We start from the raw sequence: 9,487 nt of genomic DNA on the forward strand, positions 1-9,487 counted from the left end.
TTAATATCTCAGTGTTCTTCTCTTGGGAGAATGACTTTGAGCGGGGAATTCAGCAACCAGAAAGGTACAGACCAGAAATGAATTCATATAACTAGAGCTGTAGGGTGAGGCAGGAATTCTTCTTCACCTGGGCTCAGAAAACTCCAAACTTGTGTGTGCGTGCGTGTGCTGTGTGCGCGCTCATGGAGCGGGGGTTGTGGAGGGGAGAGCTGGATGCAAAGGTTTGTGATAGATTTCTCAAAGAGGTCTTCCCCCAATAAAGGGAAAGTTCTGTCATGTCCACCAGCCAAATTTCCTTATTCTTTAGGGCTCCAGCTTTATGCACATAACTGATCACAGTAGCTCCTCACCACTCCTCTGAACTGTCAGAAGTATTCAGAAGTAGTCTTGGGTTGGTTTGGATAGTAGTTCACATGCCCTGCAGCTCCTGGACATCCCTTGTTGAAAACGGGTCTTACAAGTGGGACATTGTGTTTTATTATCAACCCTATTAGATACTCAAGCTCCAGTGATTCCATATTGGCGCCTGCCTGGTTTGGGCATTATTGTCTACCTGCTGAAACAGAGTGCTAATGATTTCTTCAGCTATTATGACAGCCATCGACGGAGTGTCAACAAGCTACAGAATGTAGAGCAACTTCCACCAGACGAGATCAAAGAGGTATGAATCTTGTAATGAGCTGTGGAGATTTTTGAGAAGCCATTGCTTTTCCAAATAAGGGCCACAGTACTGGTGTCCGACTTGTGAGTAAAGAGGATGCATGCAGCGAGATGAAAGGGCTTGAAGTGATTGCTCTGTGTGGCTTGAAGAAGAGTCCCTCCCCGGGGCACCGCGCCTGGTAAGCTGGGGAACGCTTGGATGGCAGACAGCGCAGCTGTTTGGTACTCCGCCTGCCCCTGGGTAGAACGGCAGCTGGCTTTCGAAAAAGAGTTTTGGTAACTTATACTCTAAAATCCGTGCTGAGAAATGTGGGTTTCTGGTGCAGATGCTAACTCAGTAGAAGTGACCCCCTCAGTAAGACGTCTCTGTGCCTTCACATCTTCCGTATCTGTTCAGTGAATTTTTCAGACACGTGGGATGGCACACAAGGCTTGACTACCTGCTCTCGGTGACCCAGAGTCGCTCGCTGATAGTGTATTATAGCGAACGACGCGGAGTTGCTAGGCTTGCTTCCTGAGCCGTGTGGCACGGCTGAACTACACCTGGTGGCCTGGGGCAGCCTGGATGTGGAACCATGTTGCCATTCCTCGTTTGCACCAACTGTCCCAAAAAACTCCATGTCACTCTTCAGAGCAGTCAAAGCCTCCTCCCTCTTGCCACTCTTGCAGTAATCCTGGGGACTGTGTGGTGGGTGGTGACGATGTGCCGGGCCCTGGGATTCTGTCTCCATACGTGAGGCAAGTACTGTTACTACTCCTGTTTTCTCAGATGAGGAAATGGAGGCCCTGGAAGTCTGAATAACTTACCCAAAACCACACAGCTAGCGAGTCCCGAGGCAGGAGTAACTGACAGGTTCAGGTAATCCCTGGAATGGGGTGGTTTACCTCTGGCAGCCCTTGCCCCTCACATGTAGCTTTCGGGCACCGCCAGCACTTGCAGGAGGAACTGCAGCCAAGTATGGGGTGCTCTCCCAGCCCCACTTCACTTTGCCTTCTGCCAAACCCAGCAGCTGAAGTTGGAGTCGGACCACTGTGCTCACGCCGAGCAGAGGTGTGATGAAGGGAGCTTCTGGGTTGACGAGCCTATTTTAGTTTATGCTGTAGAAGTCTGCTTTACATTTTCTTCAGAAGATACAGGACAGCTGTTACAGAAATTCTCCATGGCACCGTTAAACCTACGGCTTGAAAAACCTTCCATTGCGTTTTGTTTTAGTTGGACAGGAAATTCAGGGTTGGGCGGCCCCTCAGCAAATTGGAAATGTCTGGTTCAGAGATAAGACCTTTTCCAGAAAGCAGCAGATGAATCTTCATTTGTGAATTCGACTACTTTGGCTCCCAGTTTTTTAAGGTTACCGGCTTCCTGACTAGATAATAACTCTTGTCTGCAAGGATGTTTTTCGCAGTGCCTGTCATAGCGACCCTCTCTACAGATTTTCACGCAGCGTCTGTTATAGTTCATGTCATCGCTAATACTGCATTTGTTTCTGGTCCTCAGTTGTGTCAGTCTGTGATGCCCGTTGGTGTTGAGAAAATCTCCACTGCCCAGAAATATGTTCTAGCAAGACGGCGTTTGGTGAAGTTGATCAACAATCGAGCCAAACTGCTTTCCCTTTGTTCTTGTATCCTTAATGGAAATCACAGTGGGAACTTGAATGCTGACCTTTAAGAAAATCTTTAAATGTAGGAACTGTTTACTGATTCTCACATTATTTGGGCATCAACACTATGAAAAGGGACATAAATTTTTTTCCAGTCAATGCCTGATCTGTTGCCAAACTTCTACTTTTTTTTCTTATCTTTTAGAGTGAGCTAGTAATCCTGATAATGAATACAGTCACTCTGTCTGGACAGGAGGCAGGGACACAGGAACCTTTCCCCTCTCTGTTAGACTGAGGCCGTGGGTACATCACATCACGAAGTGGTGTGGTCTCTCCTTTGTTTTCCTCCTCAGAAACTGGTTTGATGAGATTGTTTTCCTTTAGTCTGAGCTCTCTGTAGTTATCATAGAGACCTGCCTATTTATTCTTTGGCGCCATCTGGAGTACTACTTGTTACACTGCACGCCCATGGATTCTCAAGATTCCTTGTTTGCCTCCAGAACCTTGTTTAAAAGCAGAAGACTACAAGGTAAACTTTATTCTGAAAATTAGTGAACCATACATACCTATAGATTTCAGTGCCTTGAAAAACCACTTATATTTTTTATTTATTTTTTATGTTTAGGTGTTACTAAGAGTGGGCTGGGCAATCGAGAGCTACTTAGTTCTTGGACATAGCTGTTTCTTGTATTTTACTTCTATTCATGGGAGAGCGTGTGGAGCATAAGAACATCTTAGATGCCGCTCTTTAGCTTCTTGCAGTTAAGGGCTGGCCAGCTCCAGAGTCCCCTGGTCACAAATAATTTTCCAGAAGAATGGACGTGGGTCAGCCTAGGCCACTTTTCTTATTGCTACAGTGAGCCTCTCTGACCCATGAACGTGTACTGGATCCCTTAGAGGGAAATAAATGGAAGAAAAGCCTGCAAACCCTGGCCTAGACCAGTGAACTGCTTCCCGAGGGCTTCCATTTCTTGGACGTTGAGATAGATTTCTCAGCCTTGACCCCTGTTTTTGGTGACACTGTGGTTCATTGTCTTAGGTTCTTCGACCGTATAGTAGATACATACTTGTAAAGCTGGTGTGTTTGTGTCTTTTATTGCCAGATTCCTTCACTTCAGAAACCAACCTGGATTTTAGAAGTGGACTGACTGGAGTGAGCCAACATGACATAGACCAGGTAAGGTTCTATTCTTATATTCTTTTTTTCATTTTTGAAAGAAAAATCTAGTATGTTAGTAAGATGATGATTTTCAGGATTATACACAAAGACCTGATTTTAATTCTGGCCTGACTGCCTAAGAGCTATGGCACTTCAGACAACTTACTTTTGAGCCTCTGTTTCATCACCGAAGAAATGGGAATGATAGTTCAGCCTCAGAGTTTTGTCAGGATGAAATGAGGTTTCGTTTGTGAGGCTCCTAGGGCAGTAGTGCCTGGAAGGGACATAGTGAGAGTTCAGTTGTTAGTAGGCATTGTGATCCGGAAACTTCTAATTTCTTTAGATTAACTTTGTGGACTTATAAGCACAAAGTGTCACTTAGCACTTAATTTTTCAGAACATAATTTAATGGAGAGATTGTGAGCAGCCATTAAAAATTCCATTGCAGGAGACTATAATATGATACAGTATTTTGTCTTTAGTAACCTCTTGACCGGTATTATTGGAATGAATGAAGAGCATTCCAAAAACAACTAACATAAAAACCTCACATGAACCTAATAGGAGTCTTGGGAACAAAGCAGTTAGCAGGGTATGTGATGTTAGATAAATTGAATTACAACTGGATCTACTGCTAGGCATCTGAGTGTCCCTAGCCCTGGTTTGATAAAGCCTCTGCTCGTTCCTAATCCCTCTTGGTCACTGCCTTTCTTGAAGCTGAAGGTTGGGCTTTATCCAGGGAAGGGCATGCTCTCATCTGAGCGCTGACTACATCTGCCCTCTAAGTGACTTCATAAGAGTAATTCATGTTTTGGCTAGGCTTGTTTAGGGAAGCCAATATTTAGTGAGGCCATGGGCAGAATTAACCAAAGAATAATTCTTCCAGAAGATGTTTGATAAATATGTGTTGAATTAATGACTATTTGTGTTTCATTAGACTGCTCTGTCATAGTTAGACAAAATGCAGGATTAATAAATAATCTTCTCACTCTTTGCTTTGATTTTACTGCAAAAGCGAAGGCAGTAGAGTCATCTAATTTTACACTTGATTTTAGTGTTTCAGTATAATACCAATAGAATCCATCCAAAACTACATATGCATTCTAAAATACATGAATTCTAAAGTGTGTATCAGGTTCCTTTCCTCTATTTATATATTTTGAAAATAAACACATGCAAATTTTTTTTTTAATTGAAAAATCAAATAAAAGTAAAGGCTTCTTTCCAACTTATCCTTTGTTTCTTTCCCCAAAGGCATCCGCTCCTAACAGATTCTTGTATTGCCCTTCGGGAAATGTTTTTGTGCATATGCCCATATATCAACAGCAGGATCCATACTTGCTGCTATTTAAGATTTTACACACTTATACAAGACAGGAAAGAGGGAAAAACAATTCTATACCAATAAATTCTAGCATGGAAATGTTAATGTTTAGTTAATTTGCTACATGAGAAAGGACCACATTACAAAAATTCAAAGGTATTTTAAATTGGAAGACATAGAATAAAAAATATTTGAGACTATAATTTTAATAATGCCATGTCATATCTATTACCTCTAGCTTCAGGCTGACGCCATCAATTCTTTTGGAGAATCACTACAAAAGAAACTTCTGGACATTGAAGGATTATACTCAAAAGTTCGATCTCGCTATAGTTTCATACAAGCTCTTGTCAGACGTATCCGAGGCCTGCTGAGGATATCCAGGAACTGAGAGCCTGTGCTTATGCTCTTCTGAGGAAGAGATGAATTGGGGAGAGCTGTCCCCTTTTTATAGATTAGTTTGTTTCTAAATTATGACCAAAAAATATTTTGCTATTTCTTTCTTTATATATGGACATCTTTTCTGTAAATTTTTTTGCCTGGTTCCAACCTCGCTAGTAAAAAAAATAAACACTTTTTAAAAAAAGAAACAAAACAAATGTATGGTTAGTCTTTTGAAATTTTACCTAGAAAATGATCAACATTAATGGGAATCCAACAAATAAAATTCCCACAGTGGTGGTTTTCCTTTAGGTGTATAATTCTGAATGTTATATTAAAGGCGTAATCTGAAAATGCTAATGTTTTATACCTTTGTTGTCTGCATTATACTTCTGTCATATTCAGGGTTACTTCCTGGGGTAGAGCGGACAACAAACTGTAGCTATGCTCTTTAACAGAGTAGCGCACTCAATACTGTGAATGTATTACAGAAATGTCCCAAGAAATGAAGCCATCTCTTTCCTAAAATTGTTTTTTTTCTTTTCTGCATGTAAATGACAGTATAATAATTTGCATTTGTTCCTTAGAAATGATTGTGAAATTTCCCAAACTAATCACCTGCTGATATTTCTCATGTAATTAATATGATGAAAAAAAATATATGATGGCTACGATTAGGGCAAAAGAACGTATACAATCACCACTCCCTTCTTGCCCAATTGTACTTGTGTTCAAGTGACTACATCATCTCAAAGTCCATTTTTCCCTTTCCAGCCACCAATTATTTCAGCCTAATATATAGGAGAGACTGCAGAAAGGGAGAGTCCTAGGGAAGTGTGAATGCGTGAGTAAGTGGGTCCACTATGGAGTAGCAATTGTAGCTTCCCCGGTCGGCCTCTGGCGACATCTAAACATAGGCAGAAGCTCAGAAAGAATCAGAAAGGAGCCTGGGGCACAGAATCAAAGCATTTTGTAAACCTTGTGAGTGTGAAGCTAAATTGAAAATGAAGATTTTTAGATTTACTAAACTTTGTTTTCTTGTTTTCCCATCATTTCTTCCAAAACTCCAGCAGACTGGATCGGAAGTTGGACACTGGGGAATGCTTGGGGAGGGAGGGCAGGAAGGATTGCCACTGCAGGTGTGCTGCTTAGAAGGCTGACCAGAAGTGCAATTTGTATAATAAAGCCAGCCGGAGGGGAGAAGCTAACACGCTGAGCCTCGAGGACACGAGGACACGCTGCCTGACTCAGCATGGTTACCTGGGGTGTGGAGAGGGGCTGTTGGGTGTGGTGTGTGCTCTGTAGCAAAGCAAAGGGGATCAAAACATTGTAGAACTTTCATTTTAAAAAGGTTTAGCATTTAAAGGGAAGGTTCATCCAGTCCTAAAAACTACTAAATAAGCATAGGCTCTTAAAGCATTGTTTTTACTGAGTTAATCTGCTTGGTGGGATTAGAAAAAAAGAGGTGAGTACCTTCTTTATTGTAGTTTTCATAAAATAGTGTTGCATGAATATGTAAGTCTGAACTTTATCTGAGCTATAAAAGCTGTTCATACGCAATTCCCAAGTTGTTTTGAAAAACGTTGACTCTTCATAAGAGTTGAAAGAAAAGTACAGTGAACCTATATATACCTTTCACCTAGCTTCACCAACTTAACATTTTGCATATTTGCTTTATCTTTTTTATATGTATATAAATACTGTTTTTTTCCCCTTGACTGTTTGAAAATAGGTTGTAGACATCGTGACACTTTGTCCATATTTCAGCAAGTATTTCCTTCCAAATCATAACAACATAATCGCACTTAAGACATTTGCTAGTAAAATGCAATAAATAATTTTCTAATATTCAGTCTGTATTCGAATTTCAATTGCCCCCAAACTGTACTTCTAGAACTTTTATTTTTTTACCCAGAATTAAATCAAGAACCACATATTACATTTAGTTCCCTCATATTCCTTTGAGTCAGAAGCGGTTCCCCTCCCTTTCCAGGGGAGAAGGTGGTTAACCTGACACTTTGAAGCTATTTTGGAAAAGGCCCCACAGTTTTTGTTTTGCTTTTTAATTCAGGCTAAACATTTTAGGCAAGAATACTACAATTCTGCGGGTGATGTGCCTTCAGCATATCACATCAGGAGGTACATATCAGTTTGTCCCAGGTAGTGCTTGACACACCTCTCCATTGCAATGAATAATCTGTGGGTTGATACTTCAAGACTGTGAATTTATGTTTCCAAAAACCTTTTCAGCCATTGCTTTTATCATGTATTCAAATTTAAATAATTGTATGGCTTCAATCATACAAATAATATAATCAACATAATAAACGTGTGGATACCCACTCTATCCTCATGTCATATACTTAATTTGGTCAAATCTTTAAATTAACCATATTTGTTCCAGAATTATTTTTTTAAGTACATCTACTGTGGTAGATACAGTTGGGCCTCCTGTGAACTCCCTGATCCCATTCCCACTACTTCCCTCCCAGAGATAACCTTTGTCTAGAATTCATTGTTGAATTTGCCTTTCATGTTTTAGGCTTCCACTACATATGTGTGTGTTCATAGGCATTAAAAAGGATTGTTTTACAGGGTTTTTTTTTTAAGTTTTTAATTCCGGTTAACAGAGCGTGTTATATTAGTTTCAGGGGTACAATATAGTGATTTCAGAATTTCCACACATCACCCAGTGCTCATCACAAATGCACTCCTTAATCCCCATCACCCATTTAATTTACCCCTTGTTTTACAGGTTGTTAATCTTTATATGTGTGTTGTAATACTATGAAACAATTTGCAGTTTGCTTTTTTTGGTTTAACATTGTGTTTTTAGTAATTCCTCATACTCATTTATTATAAATATTGAATGGTAGTTACTCTATTTTACAAATACCCTAATTTATGCATTCTTTCGGTGGTGGGCAGGCATACATTTAAATTCCCAGTATTTTGCTATTACAAACAGTGCTGCAATGACTATCACACATGTCTCGTTGAATGAGACATATGACATGTAAGAAGGCCTCTCTGGATTACATAACTAGAAGCGGAAATCCTGACATGGAGATTAAGAGTTTTAAATTTCACTAGACACTGCAGTATTTTTCTCAGTGGTTCCTCCAATTTACTCCCACCCTTGGGGTGAGAGTTCCTGTTTGTTCATACCATTAATAACAGTTCCAATTGTCATACTTTTTTTCCCCCAATGACTTAATTTTTTAGAGTAATTTTAAGTTTACAGCAAAATGGAGAGGTAGATTCAGAGATCTCCCATATACCTGTTGCTCCCACACACGGATAGTCCCCCCATTATCAGTACCACTCACTGAATGGTACATTTTTACCAGGGATGATCCTACGTTGACACATCATAATCATCCAAAGCCCTAGGGTTCACTCTTGATGTGTATTCTTTGGGTTTGGACAAATGTGTGACATATATCCATCACTACAATATACAGAGTATTTTCACTGCCCTAAAAATCTTAACCTCTGCACTCTGTGTTCATTTCTCCATTCCTGCTTACCCCCCACCCTCGTAACCAGTTATCTTTTTATTGTCCCCATAGGTTTGCCTTTTCCAGAATTTCATGGACTTGGAATCATACAGTATGTAGGCTTTTCAGATTAGCTTCTTTCACTTAGTAATATGCATTTAAGCTTCCTCCAAGTCTTTTCATGGCTTGATAGCTTTTTTCTTTTAAAGCACTGTTTTCTAGGGGCGCCTGGGTGCCTCAGTCGTTAGGCGTCTGCCTTTGGCTCAGGGCGTGATCCCGGCTTTCTGGGATCGAGCCCCACATCAGGCTCCTATGCTGGGAGCCTGCTTCTTCTTCTCCTCTCCCCTTGCTTGTATTCCCTCTCTTGCGGCTGTCTCTCTCTCTCTGTCAAATAAATAAATAAAATCTTAAAAAAAATAATAAAGCACTGTTTTCTAGTCTGTTGTCTGGATGTACCACAGTTTTTTAATCGGCTTACCTACTGAAGGGCATCTTGGTTGTTTCCATTGATCGAAGTTCAGATCTCTTGGGGTTTTAGACAAGCTAGAAAGGGAGTGAAGCCAGAGGGGAGCGCACATCTTGTAAGAATATGGAACAGCTGAGAGACTGGAGATCTGGCTAAGGTCAAAAAACTGGTGAAATAGGAAATAAGTTTTGGGAATATAATACTTCGAAGGTGGAGCTGGTCCAGTAGATGACAAAGTGTGGGTTAGGAACATGGGGGTGGATTGCTGAAGTGGTCTGAGGATGGTCACTGGAGGTAAGGATTCTGTGTGTGGCCTTGGAAGTCTCCCATGATCATGATAGATTGGCAAGGCTGAAAGGAAGGCTGTTAGATGCCAAAGCCTTTGGTAAATGAAGGGAC

General features: G+C 40.8%; 1 protein-coding gene across 1 annotated transcript in view; it reads left to right on the forward strand.

The window, feature by feature from the left end:
- Window positions 1-7,425, forward strand: part of NUP205 (nucleoporin 205) — a 79,927-nt gene extending 72,502 nt beyond the window's left edge. Inside the window, exons 39-43 of the mRNA XM_002927617.4 lie at window positions 495-661; window positions 2,156-2,279; window positions 2,659-2,787; window positions 3,362-3,435; window positions 4,980-7,425. Of these exons, the coding sequence (XP_002927663.1) occupies window positions 495-661; window positions 2,156-2,279; window positions 2,659-2,787; window positions 3,362-3,435; window positions 4,980-5,132 (647 nt within the window). The 3' untranslated portion in view covers window positions 5,133-7,425. The remainder of the gene's footprint in view (window positions 1-494; window positions 662-2,155; window positions 2,280-2,658; window positions 2,788-3,361; window positions 3,436-4,979) is intronic.
- Window positions 7,426-9,487: the final 2,062 nt, after the last annotated feature.

Source organism: Ailuropoda melanoleuca, chromosome 1, assembly GCF_002007445.2.
Source record: "Ailuropoda melanoleuca isolate Jingjing chromosome 1, ASM200744v2, whole genome shotgun sequence".
Classification (NCBI taxonomy): Eukaryota; Metazoa; Chordata; class Mammalia; order Carnivora; family Ursidae; genus Ailuropoda; species Ailuropoda melanoleuca.